The sequence below is a fragment of the Haliotis rufescens genome, unplaced genomic scaffold (genome assembly GCF_023055435.1).
Source record: "Haliotis rufescens isolate VD_foot unplaced genomic scaffold, xgHalRufe1.0.p SCAF_6, whole genome shotgun sequence".
Lineage (NCBI taxonomy): Eukaryota > Metazoa > Mollusca > Gastropoda > Lepetellida > Haliotidae > Haliotis > Haliotis rufescens.
The window spans coordinates 18,985,465-19,002,706 of NW_025964334.1; the positions used below are offsets into that span (position 1 = coordinate 18,985,465).

At 44.7% G+C, this 17,242-nt stretch overlaps 2 protein-coding genes across 2 annotated transcripts; one reads left to right on the plus strand and one right to left on the minus strand.

The window, feature by feature from the left end:
• Positions 1-896: 896 nt before the first annotated feature.
• On the minus strand, positions 897-3,933 carry LOC124111287. The gene is made up of 3 exons (XM_046470939.2): positions 3,855-3,933; positions 2,940-3,196; positions 897-1,079 (listed from the first exon to the last, which is right to left on the minus strand). The coding sequence occupies exons 2-3, from the start codon at positions 3,186-3,188 to the stop codon at positions 972-974; spliced, it is 357 nt and encodes a 118-aa protein (XP_046326895.2). The 5' UTR covers positions 3,189-3,196; positions 3,855-3,933; the 3' UTR covers positions 897-971.
• Positions 3,934-4,107: 174 nt separating this feature from the next.
• On the plus strand, positions 4,108-8,650 carry LOC124111286. Its single transcript, XM_046470937.2, has 3 exons — positions 4,108-4,171; positions 6,304-6,511; positions 8,453-8,650. The coding sequence occupies exons 1-3, from the start codon at positions 4,128-4,130 to the stop codon at positions 8,588-8,590; spliced, it is 390 nt and encodes a 129-aa protein (XP_046326893.2). The 5' UTR covers positions 4,108-4,127; the 3' UTR covers positions 8,591-8,650.
• Positions 8,651-17,242: the final 8,592 nt, after the last annotated feature.

The window sequence follows — 17,242 nt, forward strand, 5'->3', positions numbered from 1 at the left end:
GGCTGCTGAGTATGCCAGCAGACTACCCAACTGTGTTGCAAAGGATGCAGAAGTTGAAGGCATTGTCCTGGTCAACAAAACTGCTTCCACTGAGTAGTTATTGCAGTTGGTGGCTTATCCGCTGTCAGGAGCAGCCTGGAAAGCCGAAGTGAGTGAGTGAGTTGGGTTTTTACGCCACTTTGAACAGTATTCCATTTATATCACGGTGTGTCAGCTTTATGTGGGTGGAAAGCCCGAAGTGATGCAGGTCTCAGACGTTTACCACTTCGGTGAAACCCACGAGCACGGGTATGGTGCTGACAAATCTAGAAACATAATCAGGGCGCATTGGGATTAGAACCCACAATCATAGGTTCCTGACGTGCCCAGGGGACGCAACTTGCAAATATTGTGCAAGGGTCTCAAACCCATCTTTCATCGCGGCTCTTATCTCTAAGATGACGGATTGGAAAATGGCGCTCGAACCAGCCAAAGACACAGCCTGTCGGCCGTCACTTTTCCTGCTCTCAGACGAGTCGTTATTTATTTGTGGATGGTATTTGACTTCTGGCTCTCCTCACTGTCAGACAAAGCAATGCTAACTTTGGCTTACGCCATAGTTTCATGCACCGTTGCATGAAAGAACCACATTCACTTTTAAAATAAATTAACCTTCAACAGTTTCTTCTATGCTAAATTCATGTACTGAGATACCAAATATGTCCCCTGGCACCAGGAGGACAACGTTAATCAGACGGACGTGAACTAATGTGGTCCGCGATCAAAACACACGTCTTCGATGCTTGACGCTAGCTCTAGGCGCTGATGTCACTCGCGCATGCTCATTGCTCTTTCACGGATCACTCAGAACCAAACTCATTAAGTGCACACAACAAACTATCACAACTGAAGGAAAGAAGTTTTGAGACATTTTATTGGTATAGGTAAGAATGTGTGTTAGGAATGACAAACGAAACCCATCTTGTCTCGAGCTACTCAGCGGCTACTGACTGTTTCTTTGCCTCTTTCGCGGCCAACTTCTGGTTAATATCGTCCTGGGTTACGTCATAGTAATACAAGCCGGTTGCAGAATAATCCACCTGAAAAACAAAAATGCCAAATAATAACTCTGTTGTGAACGTGATATGTCATTTAATCATCAACCTTTCTCCCACTGGCTGCAGTAAATAGTGTTTGAAGCGGTTCAAATAAAAGCGACAAAACCCTTTCCATATCCATAGGAAATTTTTGCCAAAAACAGAGTTCACTGTCCGATTCCGACTATATCATGAGCATTTGTTTATGACTCGCTATCAAATAGTGATGATACCAGGTGTTCGCCCATCAGTGGCACCTGTCACAAAAACATGCAAAGGCAAGTCAATTGAATTCACTCACAATGGCTCCATATGCACGTGCAACTGAAATATGCAGTATAATATGAGGATACCTAGAGTTATTATAGAATAGAATAGAATTTATTGCACAAGACGTCCTCGTTGGGGCATAGAACAAGCATAATGAATTTGGTACACAACACTCAGATGTACTAGTCACTCTGATGTACTAGTCACTCTGATGTACTAGTCACTCTGATGTACCAGTCACTCTGATGTACTAGTCACTCTGATGTACTAGTCACTCAGATGTACTAGTCACTCTGATGTACTAGTCACTCTGATGTACTAGTCACTCTGATGTACCAGTCACTCTGATGTACTAGTCACTCTGATGTACTAGTCACTCTGATGTACTAGTCACTCTGATGTACTAGTCACTCAGATGTACTAGTCACTCTGATGTACTAGTCACTCTGATGTACTAGTCACTCTGATGTACCAGTCACTCAGATGTACCAGTCACTCTGATGTACTAGTCACTCAGATGTACTAGTCACTCTGATGTACTAGTCACTCTGATGTACTAGTCACTCAGATGTACTAGTCACTCTGATGTACTAGTCACTCTGATGTACTAGTCACTCAGATGTACTAGTCACTCTGATGCACTAGTCACTCTGATGTACTAGTCACTCTGATGTACTAGTCACTCAGATGTACCAGTCACTCTGATGTACCAGTCACTCAGATGTACTAGTCACTCTGATGTACTAGTCACTAAGATGTACTAGTCACTCTGATGTCACTCTATATGTACATGCAACCCGTTAATTCACGTGAACGTATTTTAGCACGATCCAGTTGAATGACAAAAACAAAAATATTAAATACTATTGCGAAATACGTGATATACCTGATCCTATCGGGAACTGATGGAGTAATAATGGACGACAATATTAACCACATATATATAGTGCTTATACGTGAATTTACAATAGAGCTGAGTATAACTATTAGGACTTGGTTTTCGATACCTCATCAGCGTGATAAGGCTACTCCTGCATCCTCTTTAAGTGAGTGAGTGAGTTAATATTTAACGTCACATCGGCAATATTTCAGCCATATCGTGACGAGAATTAATACATTAATAACAAATAAGTATATATAATTTATAAAAAAACCTGTCAGCAAAGGACAGTACACTAACTAGAATATCACAGAGTGTATTAAAACTAGTTGAGGAACATATAAAAGCAATAGCATCCTCTTTAAGACAAGTTTAAGGAACATCCAATTTTATCTGTTTTTGTGAAAAAAATACAAATGTGTTTTGCTACTTTTTTTCAGATAATGTGTTTAAAACATGAATATGTCTCTAAAAATATACATAAAACATTTACTTGAGACCATGTACCAACTGTGACTGATGCGGTATGTAAGCAAAGATAACTTATCCCGCTATTTAAATTCTCAGCGAGAACATAAATACATTCCTAACCCCTACGTTTACGCTAGTTATACAACACTTTAAAAATTGCCCGCAATGTAAACTTACGATCATTAATGCATGGTGGATAGTACCTGCTGTTTAACAATCCGGTTTTGATATAAGTTACTCACGTATCCATAGTCCACCACAGCACCAACTGCGTACAATCCGTAGTTATCGTAGTTGTATTTGGCGTAGTAATATTCATAATCTCTCTTGTCCTTGTTGTTCTGCTTATCCGCGTCGTTTGCAGAGGCAATGATTGATTTAGCGGCGTTCATGACGTTGTCGCCATGATTCTTGTTTGACCTCTTGGCCCTGGTTAGGGTTCTGGCGGAAGCAACGACAACAACGACTGCAAGGATGACGAGGACCTTCATGCTTGGATCTGTGAGTATACATGTTTTAGTCAAAGGTATGAATATTAATCACGTTAAGTAGTCATAAATCAAAAGTATCTCAATAACAATGTCATTTACCATATAATATTACAAAAAAAATAATGCATTTTAAATCCTCCAAATATGATTTATCTAAAGTTGTGTTTATTAGTTTAAGAGATATTATTCAACATTTAATGATAACAGGTTAAGCATTGTAAACTATACCCTGCACCCTTATTGTAACGAGTTATTCTAAGGAGCTTTGAAGAGTATTTTTTTTAAATATCGCCGCCTGTTAGCCTCATGTGAAAAGAAAGTCCGAATTGATGAAGGTCTAGACTTTGGAGCAACCCTTGAGCCGAGGTATGAAAGTTCTGCTTTCGAATTCCTACGGGGGAAGAAATCCCAGTCTTCATGATATTACTATAAATATGTACACTTCTTTTCACTTCAACCAAACAAACAAAATACACAAATCTATATATGCAACATTGTTAACAAAGATAGTTATGGTCAAGAGATGTTATGCATTCAATACACGAGGTTAACGAGGTAAAAATATATCTGGATTTATTATGATATTTTTATATCATTCATATTGGAAAATGACTACCTGGCCAGGGTACAATGTTGTAATATAACAAATGTGACAACTTTACTCACTTGCACAGTTGAAACCTCGATATTCACACAGAATATGTTACATTGCTAAACAGTAATAGTATTTATATTCACATGAGCCTCCAAATATCGGACTTCTGTGTTCACTGAAGATTCCGACTGATAGAAATATCCTGTCACCGTGTCTATCAATTTGAAGGTATCCATGTCTCGTCTTCTCAGGTTTCTTCAGTTTCAGCACCTAGTAGATAGAACATGGAAGTATTGCAGGATTAAATATCAAGGCACAGAATATAAGCCCTGGGTGAATTGTGAATGTCATTTCTGTTCTATAGAGGATCCCAAGCAGCTCGAATCAGGTACGTTCTGTGTAAATTAGGAGAAAAAACTATTCTGTTTTAAAATATACGGCGGTTCATCGTTGATGTTACACTTCGCGGAGTCAACAATGAACCTCGAAGTTAAAAACTGAATAGGTTTATCTCCGTTATACCATGCTTTTTTAGACGGACTTTATTTCTTGAGTCAGTGCAGTGATGCAGTCAGAAGTGGTTATCACCAATTGTATCTTTTTTATTTCGATAAACATAGTAAGTAGGGTATCCAAGTGGGTAAAGTGTTCGCTTGTCCGAGTTCAATTCTCCACATGGGCACCACGTAGGTTACTCCCGGCTGCAACTCCCGCTTCCTCCGATTACAGTTTTTACACGAGTGCGTCGCCAGATCTCGGAAAGCTAATACTAATTTAGGGTTTACCAACATGATTATAAATGTAACTTGCAATAGGTGGGAGACCCGTGAAGATTCCGGTGTAGAATAGGTCTTCAGTAACCCATGCTTGTCGTAAGAGGCGACTAACGGGTTTGCTGACTTGGTTGATGCATGTCATCGATCCCAATTGCGCGGATCGATGCTTATGTTGTCAATCACTGGATTGTCTGGTCCAGACTCGATTATTTACAGACCGCCGTCATATAGCTGGAATATTGCTGAGTGCGGCGTTAAACAACAAACAAACAAACAAACTGCAATAGGTGGGTTTCCCGTAATACACTGATAACATAAACGTATTATGACATCACTGAATTTTGCAGTAAACGTGTGATCAGTAAGCAAAAGTCCCCTATCAGAACGCAGTAGAATATGTCTCGAAAACAAAGAAAACAGACTGTTTTCTGATAATGTAATAGATTTTTAACCCAACTATTTATCCATATTATGTCCGTTGTCATAGGGGCGGTCGGGAGGCCTAGTGGTTAAAGTGTTCGCTCGTCACGCTGAAAACTCGGGTTCGATTCCCGACATGGGTACAATGTGTGTTCCCCGCCGTGATATTGCTGGAATATTGCTTAAAGCGGCGTAAAACCATACTCACTCACTCACTCCGTTGTCATAATATTAATCGCTGGTTTGACAGGTCATTGGTTACAGGCCACGGTCATATAGCTGGAGTGAGAGTATAGTTTTCCGCCGCTTTTCGCAATATTCCAGCAATATCAATGCGGGGGGGGCACACATGGGCTTCACACACTGTACACATGTGGGGATTCGAACCCGGGTCTTCGGCGTGAAGAGCGAACGCTTTTTTTCCACTAGGCTACCCCACCGCCCCTCATATAGCTAGAGTATTGCCGAGTGCATTTTAACGTACATTAAAGACTTCTGATGCGTTACGTCTTTATTAACTTAATTCAATCGTGTGTTATTAAAACTTCAACTTACTTCACAGCATTGTCACTAACAGAGGCACTAACGACTCACTTGCTGAAAGATTTGTCTATATTATGAAACGTAGCACCATAGTGGGAATTACCGCACCAACCCAACCCGGAAAATAAGTGTAGTCAGGCTCGGTGACTTGGTAGATACTGACAACGTGCAGGGGGCACGGGTGGCCCAGTCGTCTGAGGCGTCGCGATTCGCTGTGCAGAGTTGCGTCCCTTGGGCACGCCAGAAACCAATAATTGTGGGTTCGAATCCCGGTTCGCCCCGATTATGTTTCTAGGTATGTCAGCACCATACCCGTGCTCGTGGGTTTCACCGAAGTGGTAAACGTCTGAGACCTGCATCACTTCGGGCTTTCCTCCCACATTAAACTGACACGCCGTGATATAACTGGAATACTGTTAAAAGCGGCGTTAAACCCAACTCACTCACTCACTCACTCACGTCGTGCCTGATGGCTGGGAGTGTCCTTCGTAGTGTTACGCTCTGGTGTGCCTTGCCAAGACTTGATTATGTACAGAAAACCATGATATATACTTTTAAAAGACGTTAAAGAACACCGATGCTTTCATATCAAAAGAGTTATTCTGCCATGACAGTGTTGACAGCGTTCACGCCCCCACTCTAAGTAACAACGAAACTGGTTACAGTTCATGCGTACTATGTACAGTTCAAATGACTTTCAATATATAAGAATTATTATCATGAAAGTCGCCAGATGTCAGTTGGTTCGTAGTGGATAACATTGTTAGATATTTCTCCACAGAATGAACGTAACCTTTGTCTTCGTGGTGGCTTGCCTCGTGGCCTTGACATTGGCTACACCTCGTGACTCGAGGAAGAACGCCAGGAAACAGGACCGACAGTCACAGCAGTCCAAGGGAGCGCAACAGAAGAGGGATGCTTTAACCTTCCTCGATTCTGACACGACTTACGGTTCTTCTTCCGTTACTGGTTACGAAGATCAAGGTTATGTGAGTATTTGAGGTGAACGATTTCAGAGTATTTCGCAGTGCAGGATTCTTGCACCATTATAATGACGTCACGCTCTTGCGCCAATATAATGACGTCACGCGTCCTTGTAGGAGATTCAGAGCCAGGAATACACCGGCCATTCTGAACATTTTAAACAAGTGCATTTTAAACAAGTGAAGCTGCCTCAACTACAGGTCGTTGATAAAAGATAAATTATGTTTTAACCATATCATGGTTTAAGTCAGAAATCACTCGAATCTGTTGATTCCGAAAGTCGATTACAGACTCACCTTTTCAAGCTCATTTGTGCGCATACACTTCACAATAAATTAAAGTAATTATCCTTAAGCCCCACCATGGCCATAAATAGTCCGCAAGGTGGCAGTGTTTCAGTTTCGAACAATGACTGGCAACGTCAACACTAACTGAGTGTCGAGGGAAGCTTTTTTGAAAATCGTACGTAAACAAGATCACCAAAGACCTCGAATTTCGTATCAACTTGAATGACAAACCTTGGATACTACAAATGGCTCCATGTCTGGATATAAGTCAATAAGTTTTCTGTAGTTTTATCATAAAAAATCGAATCGGTCGTGTTTGAGACTCTGCCTCATTTACAGTGGGCGGAGCTTATTTAGGGTTGCGCTATTAATAGCAAAGCACATGGTCATGTGACACATTCGATGCATATACGAAAATTACGTTAGTTATACAAGTATTAGCGACAAGATTCTTTCAGTTCAATCCGAAAATGACATATATATTTGGGTAGCTTATACAATAATCAGATTGCATTTTAATTATTTCATAGCTTGACAGCCGTATGTCAATTGTGTCAGCATAACAATGCACACAACCAACTGATAAACAAATAACGAAATAAAACCAGATGTTGTTGCCCTGTATTAGGCGTAGCTAGATAAAATATTGTACTTACGATAAACGAAAATTAATTATGGATTTCTTTTTCTTTCGCATAATTTTCACCCACAAAACTGAGTTTAATCAGAAGATACACATGTGTCCTGTGTACTTTGTGTGCGGTAGAATTGGATACTGACATTTTTATTGTTATAAATGTCGGATTCTGATTGACTGAGACCCATTCTATTATTTTCTATTTATATAACATGTCAGGTACATTTCTTATGTTCTCCGCCGAATTGCCGAACTGTTGGTATTACATTTGCAACATACCAACCGTAATTTTGTATCTCGAATTCATTATGTAAGACGCCATTCTCCGGTTATTTTCGATATTTTCCGAATGAAATAGATCCATGGGATTAAATCTAGGTTTGTTTTCGGTCATCTGCTATTTTTCGACGAACGTGAAAAAGAAACGAAGTGAATACATTCCTAACAGGGGTATTCTTACCACTTCGGACCAAAGCATGCATGCATGTATGTAAGATAAATTCGTGGTCCACGGGTCACCCTCGAGACCAGCGGACAACTTATAGTGTTAGGTGAGGTGAAATTGGGTTTAACGTCGCATCCAAGATTATTGCACTTATATAGCGACGTGCATGCACGTGTATGTGTGTGTGTGGCTGCTTGTACTAGTCCGGACTGATGCCGATTTATAGTGCTAGCTCACTGAGATACCATGCCGCAGTTTAACATGAATACCCCACTCACACAGTATACGGACTCCGAGCCGACCAGTCCTTGTTTTAGCCCCTTAATGCCGAGCGCCAGACAGGGTAACAACAAGTACAATCTTTTAACGTCTTTTTGTATGACGCGGCCCGGGATCGAACCCTGGACCTTCCGCTCTCCGGGCGGACGCTCTACCATTAGACCACGGAGGCGGTCACTTATAGTATTAACTTCCGGGTATCACAAATAGTTCCTTGTCATAACACCTACCTGACTTCACACCATACAACATGTGTATCATGACGAGTGACATCAGAAACCCACCATTTGTTCCACAGTATAACCAGTATGACTACGGGTTGGGATGGCTTGAGTACTACAACAAAGATGAGGAGCAACAGGAAGCCAAGCAGGAGACGCAGGAGAGACGCCGTCGTCGTAGAAGGGCAGTTCCCGTTGTCAGAAGAGTGCAGTAGACATGGAGCTGTAACACAACTGTAATGTTCTGTAATAAACCTTGAAATTATTTTAGTCAACGACAAATTGATTATTTGTTCTTCCAGGATCCCCTATACATGGTACCAGTGAGTATGGTTTTACGCCGCTTTTAGCAATATTACAGCAATATCACGGCGGGGGACACCAGAAATGGCCTTCACAAATTGTATCAATACAATACTAGAGTTAGCATCTACGGGTAAATTGTGCCTTCCTCTAATCATCGTGAGCGGTGGGGTAGCCGAGTTGTGAAAGCGTTCGCTCGTCACACCAAATGCCCGGGTTCGATTCCCAACGAGGGTACTTTGTGTGAGAGCAATTTCTGGTTTCGTCATGATATTGCTAGATATTGCTCACTCACTCTTCTATTCCAGTTTGTATGTACCCTTTTGTACGAGTCGTTGTTTTCACGATAGGTACTTAAGTACCTCAAATATTTTATCAGGGATAAACGACAAGGATTTTCCGGACAACATTAGCATCTTTAACGTATGACCCTTCCGTGTATATTTCGTGAAATACAGATGAATGTGTGTGAAACGTGAGCGAAAGGACTGAAAGGATATCGATGACAAACTTCAGAAATGAGTGAGCATCCAATCTGTCTCAGAAACCTCTCGTAAAATCATAAATCATTCCTTCGTCGGCCGCCATTGACCTAGCTACACGTAATCAATGGCGATGGCCATTAACGCGGAAATAACGTCGGACTAACTTGATGACGTTTCATTTGCTCCTAATTCTGTTAACGAGACTGAATGTCTATCCAGCGAAGCACAGAACGAGTCGCAATACAACAGGACATTCGTGACCAACTCGTGTTATTCCGGGACAAGCCGAATAGCGACTCGTGCCCCTTTCATGACAATTTTTGAGACCGGGTTCCGTCTTAGCGCAAACGGGCATACCTAAAACAATTGTCAACTCGTTACGTAATGGTTCACATATATTTCCCCATGTATTATATATATTTCAGATGTAATTTAAATCACATCGGGACATGCGGAATTGTACAGTTGACTGAATACATTTAACTGTGCCTTGGGTATATTTTAGATGCAAGACATATGTAAAATCAAAAAATATTTCTGAGGGATTCTTTGACGAAGAACTTGAAATCATACGCGCATTCTGAATTGTTTGTCGCACATAATATTCATCGTTAGGGGGACGAGTCTTCTTGCAGGTTACGGAAAGGGACGAGTGGTGACGAATCTTCACCAGGAACCACTGCCAAGGATGGGATGTTGTAGGGATCAGTATCAAAGAAACTATCGCTTACAGTGCTGCTCGTGAGTTTTAAGTCACTTTAGCACAATAGTCCAATAATAGACAAAAAAACGTTTCCATAATCATACGGAACCTCATGTACTGATCAAAACAAGTACATGTATTCTTTATAATATTTGACAGCCGAATACAAATAAAAGCGACATTTCCATAATCATAATATATCTCTACTAAAATCAGATTCCATTGTACGATTCTGACTCTATCATGAGCATGTGTTTATGATTTATCTCTATAACATAGTGATGATACCAGGTGTTTGCAAACAGATGAGCGTATCCTGCCCAAATGGTAGTACCTGTCACAAATACATGCAGAGCATGTCAATTCTTGACCTCAACGAACACGGGAATATATGGTACAAGTTAGAATAGTCCTGTTCAACGCCGCTTTCAGTATTATGAGGCCGTGTCAGCTCAGTGTTTGAGTAAAATCCGGAGTGTTGGCGGTATTGAGTTTTTCAATTTAGGTGAGGTGAGGTGAAATGGGGTTTAACGTCGCGTCCAAGACTATTGCACTTATATAGCGACGTGCGTGCACGTGTATGTGTGTGTGTGTGTGTGTGTGTGTGTGTGTGTGTGTGTCCGGACTGATGCCGATTTATAGTGCCAGCACACTGAGATACCACGCCGCAGGTTAAAATGAATACCCCACTCAGACACAGTATACTGACTCCAAACCGTCCAGTCCTTGTTTTAGCCCCTTAATGCCGAGCGCCAGACAGGGAAACACCAAGTTCCATCTTTTAACGTCTTTTGGTATGACGCGGCTGGGGATCGAACCCCGGACCTTCAGCTCTCCGGGCGGACGCTCTACCATTAGACCACGGAGGCGGTCTTTTTCAATTAAGTGAAATTAGGAAAACCAGTATGTGATGACAAACCAAGAATGAAACCACGATCTTGACACGACTAAGGGATGAAGTCTGCACATAGAACTACAGCACTATAGGCCACATGGTCATCCGTTTTGAAGCTCCTTACAATTAAAGCTAATGCTGGAATCTGGTACAGATGAGTCAGTGAGTATGTGTACGTTGTGTCAGGCCTCATTCAACTAACTACAAATTATATCACGTCGGCCAGAACAGATCAAATATTCAGGCCGTTAGACAATCAATCAATCATATGTTATAATTACCAATTTCGCTTATCGGATCTTATGAAAATTCCATTAGTGTGTGATGTCGTTGAACGAAGCACTCAGCAATATTCCAGCCGTATCACGATGGCCTGTAAATAATCAAATCCTGGCCAGACAAAGATCGATATTATGAGCAATTACAATGGCAGTACCCAATAGATCGGTAATACAATACTCAATGGCAATGTATATAAAAAGATGGCAGTGGTCATTATCAGATACAAAAATCTAGTGGTGATGGCAAAATACAGTGATAATAATGTATATTCACCCAGCGCCGACAGCGGTAAAGCTTCCGAGACGGGCCTTGGCAGGGATTCAGGGATTTCACATGAAAGTTGGTCCCAATGTGATGAATTGTGTGAGAGAGATGCGAGACACATGCTCTTGTCTCCTCATATACAGGTTACCTAGCTACTGGAAATTTCAACACAGTGTCCACACAACAAAGCCTATTCCACGTGTTTCTATAACGACACAGAAATGATCTTATTTCACCTGAAGCAATATCCTAAACCCAGTGATAATGTATATCGGTTTGTTCTTGAGTTGACCAACTTTCTGAAAACATACCTCTAATCACGACCTGACAATTGAACCTCTTTGTCTGCATAATCAGAGCGGGGAGAAGGTCGACGTGGAGCCACCACTGTATCCTGTTTAAAGGGAATTGGGGTAGCCTAGTGGTTAAAGGGTTTGCTCTTCACACCGAAGGTCCGAGTTTGATTCCCACATTAGAACAATAGTGAAGCCCATTGTTAATGTCCCCCTGCTGGAATATGCTAAAAGCGGCGTAAAACCAAATATGTCACTCACTCATGCATTAGGAACAGATTCTTCCGTTTTAAGCCGTACATTTGCTGGCCAATCAATATGGCTCAATGTGGGTTTAACATAGTAGAATGTAAGAGGCGACTTATAGGATCGGGTGGTCAGGCTCGCTGACTTGGTTGATGCATGTCATCGTATCCCAATTGCGTGGATCGAAGTTCATGTTGTCAATCACTGGATTGTCAGGTCCAGACTCGATCATTTACAGACCGCCGTCATATAGCTGGACTATTGCTGAGTGCGGCGTTAAACAACAAACAAACAAACAGGACGTTTGACCTTGGACGACGTGGCGGGTATCCCCTAACTAAGACTAAAATGTAAGGTGAGGTGAAATTGGGGGTAACTTCGGGTCTAAGATTACTGCACTTATATAGCAACATGCATACTTGCGTGCGCACTTGTACTAGTCCGGACTAATGCCGATTTTATACCATGCCGCAGTTTAACATGAATACCCCACTCAGACACAGTATACTGACTCCGAGCCGACCAGTCCTTGTTTTAAACACTTAATGCCGAGCGCCAGGCAGGGTAACAATAAGTACCATATTTTAACGTCTTTTGGTATGACGCGGCCGGGGATTCAACCCCGGAATTTTCGCACTCCGGGCGGACGCTCTACCACTATACCACGGAGGCGGTCCAGAAAAAAAATGAGTACTTGTTAACAAAAACTTGCGGAGCTGGCGAACCTTCTTGCCGGAAAGTTTGACATAAATAAACACATAATATCCGCATTTTATTTGCACAGTTTACCCTCATAATTTGCCTTTGAAAACAAAGACTAAGTGTTTTCAGAAAATTTGCGAAATGTAAATATACCCCAACATAATTGCATATAATTTAAAAAAATAAGCGACTGAGAAAACTGTTTCTTTTATCACGTAGCGAAAACACTTTGTAGATCAGCATTCAAGCAAGTTGTTGGTCAGAAAGCGAATCACTTGGTCTGTTTAACTGCGAACTGTACTACTACTACTGTTTAACTTACTACAAGGCCCCTATACCTACTGTACGTGCGGATGATAAGATGTGTTTGTCAATAAGGGCGGTGTTTTGGGCGTAATAAACCTTTTTTTTAACCAGTTAAACATCTTTAAAAATGATTCGGTTTTTTTTAGGATGTAGAGTTATATCCTAGATAACGGTAATCAGCAATAGCTAGGGTTACCTCCCTTGCACCGCGCATGACCAACAGCCAGAAGCCCGTGTCCATGGATGAACATACTTACCTCAAATAAAAGGTTTCTTTAGAAGTTCACTCTTCTTGTTTATTCACATATAAGTTTACACATCAACTTACAGTACACAGTCGTTGCCATTGAATGCTATTAAAAATACTTATCATATATAATAGTTTTATTAATATACAATTACTGTGTTTAATATATGCTATTAATATACAATAATATACATATTACTCATGTCTGGAAGAGAGTAACACGTCACCTTAATTGTCACCTGATACTAAATGAAAGCATCTTTATTTAATTATTTTTGTATCACTGTTAAAAGCATCATATTCTATAGTCCTCGCTACTTGAAATAGAATTAAAAAAATATCGCGATGGTTTCTAAATAACGATAGCTGTATGTGTGCTAATACTTATCAAGTGAAAACAAGCCATTCCGACGGTAAAAAATATTACTCACAGAAATGATTAAAATTTCAAAGTGCGATTTTCAAGAAGTACCCTAGTGTGGAGGACGACAGTACTCACGAACATCATTGGATAATTCCCTGATCGGAGTACGTTGTTGCAGTGACAAGCTAAGCACGATTACTGAAAGAGGCGGACACAAAATCTAAAAATCGCCTAATTTGCGCTAAAATAAAATGCCATTATATATGTATTAAATGTCTTGAAAATGCAAAACGTCAATGCTAGAGGATAACCAGTCACGATTATCTACCGAAACAGATTCCATTGGGCGTTTGTAGAGGACCAAAAGTGGTGAATATTATCTGAATGGCCCACCGAAAATCCAGCTTGTTCTAACCAGTTTAAATTATGGGTGTTTTTTTTTACATATATCTGCATGCAGCTATAAATGCAAAGGAGCCTGCATATTGGAAATACGTGTATATTGCATGTAATCTTTTATATACTCATCCGAAGACATATGACATGATCCTAGTTTTCAGTTAGGATTCAGCATGAAACACAGCCCACCAAGCGGCCCACCTCCACCCCAGGCCCCCAACACCCCCACACCCCCTCCACCCACCACAACCACACACACACCCCTCCCCCACTGCCATCACAACCACTGCCACACCCATCCCACCACCACTGCCATCACCACCACCACCACCACCACCACACCCATCCCACCACCACTGCCATCACCACCACCACCACCACACCCATCCCACCACCACTGCCATCACCACCACCACCACTACCATCACAACCACCACCACTGCCATCACAACCACCACCACTACCACACCCCATCCCACCACCACTGCCATCACAACCACCCCCACCACCACACCCATCCCGCCACCACTGCCATCACCACCACCACCACCACCACCACACCCATCCCACCACCACTGCCATCACCACCACCACCACCACAACCACACCCATCCCACCACCACTGCCATCACCACCACCACCACCACCACACCCCATCCCACCACCACTGCCATCACAACCACCACCACCACCACACCCATCCCACCACCACTGCCATCAAAACCACCACCACCACCACCACCACACCCATCCTACCACCGCTGCCACTCCCATCCCACCACCACTGCCATCCCAACCACAACCACTACCACACCACACCACCGCTGCCATCACAACCACCAGCACACCCATCCCACCACCACTGCCATCACAACCACCACCACCACCACCACCACCACCACACCCATCCCACCACCACTGCCATCACCACCACCACCACTACCATACCCCATCCCACCACCACTGCCATCACAACCACCACCACACCCATCCCACCACCACTGCCATCCCAACCACAACCACTACCACACCACACCACCACTGCCATCACAACCACCACCACCACCACACCACACCACCACTGCCATCAAAACCACCACCACACCCATCCCACCACCACTGCCATCACAACCACCACCACACCCATCCTACCACCGCTGCCATCAAAACCACCACCACTGCCACACCCCATCCCACTACCACTGCCATCACAACCACCACCACCACCACACCACACCACCACTGCCATCAAAACCACCACCACACCCATCCCACCACCACTGCCATCACAACCACCACCACACCCATCCCACCACCACTGCCATCAAAACCACCACCACTGCCACACCACACCACCGCTGCCATCAAAACCACCACCACCACCACACCCATCCCACCACCACTGCCATCACAACCACCACCACAACCACACCCCATCCCACTACCACTGCCATCACAACCACCACCACCACCACACCCCATCCCACCACCACCACCCCCACACCCCCTCCACCCACCACAACCACACACACACCCCTCCCCCACTGCCATCACAACCACCACCACAACCACACCCCATCCCACCACCACTGCCATCACAACCACCACCACCACCACACCCCATCCCACCACCGCTGCCATCACAACCACCACCACTACCACACCCATCCCACTACCACTGCCATCACAACCACCACCACTACCACACCCCATCCCACCACCACCACTGCCATCACAACCATCACCACCACCACCACCACACTCCATCACGACTAGGGCTGCCATCACAACCACCACCACCACACTCCATCACGACTAGGGCTGCCATCACAACCATCACCACCACCACCACCACCACACCCATCCCACCACCACTGCCATCACCACCACCACCACCACACTCCATCACGACTAGGGCTGCCATCACAACCACCACCACCACCACACCTATCCCAACACCACTGCCATCACAACCACCACCACTGCCATCACAACCACCACCACCACTGCCACACCTATCCCAACACCACTGCCATCCCAACCACCAGCACCACTGCCACACCTATCCCAACACCACTGCCATCACAACCACCACCACTGCCATCACAACCACCACCACCACTGCCACACCTATGCCAACACCACTGCCATCACAACCACCACCACTGCCACACCTATCCCAACACCACTGCCATCACAACCACCACCACTGCCATCACAACCACCACCACCACACCCCATCCCACCACCGCTGCCATCACAACCACCAACACTACCACACCACACAACCGCTGCCACAACAGCCACCACCACTGCCACACCCCATCCCACCACCACTGCCACACCCCATCACCCCCCACTGCCATCACAACCACCACCACCACACCCCATCCCACCACCACTGCCATCACAACCACCGCCACTACCACACCACACAACCGCTGCCACAACAGCCACCACCACTGCCACACCCCATCCCACCACCACTGCCATCACAACCACCACCACTACCACACCACACAACCGCTGCCACAACAACCACCACCACCACCACACCCCATCCCACCACCGCTGCCATCACAACCACCACCACACCCCATCCCATCACCGCTGCCATCACAACCACCACCACAACCACACCCCATCCCACCACCGCTGCCATCACAACCACCACCACACCCCATCCCATCACCACTGCCATCACAACCACCACCACTACCACACCACACAACCGCTGCCACAACAACCACCACCACCACCACACCCCATCCCACCACCGCTGCCATCACAACCACCACCACACCCCATCCCACCACCGCTGCCATCACAACCACCACCACAACCACACCCCATCCCACCACCACTGCCATCACAACCACCACCACTACCACACCCCATCCCACCACCGCTGCCATCACAACCACCACCACTACCACACCCCATCCCACTGGCACTGCCATCACAACCACCACCACCACCACACCCCATCCCACCACCGCTGCTATCACAACCACCACCACCACCACACCCATCCCACAACCACTGCCATCACAACCACCACCACCACCACACCCATCCCACAACCACTGCCATCACCACCACCACCACCACACCCATCCCACCACCACAACCACCACCACCACCACCACACCCATCCCACCACCACTGCCACCACCACCACCACCACCACACCCATCCCACCACCACTGCCACCACCACCACCACCACCACACCCATCCCACCACCACCACACCCCATCCCACCACCACCACCACACCCATCCCACCACCACTGCCACCACCACCACCACCACCACACCCATCCCACCACCACCACCACACCCATCCCACCACCACCACCACCACCACCACCACCACC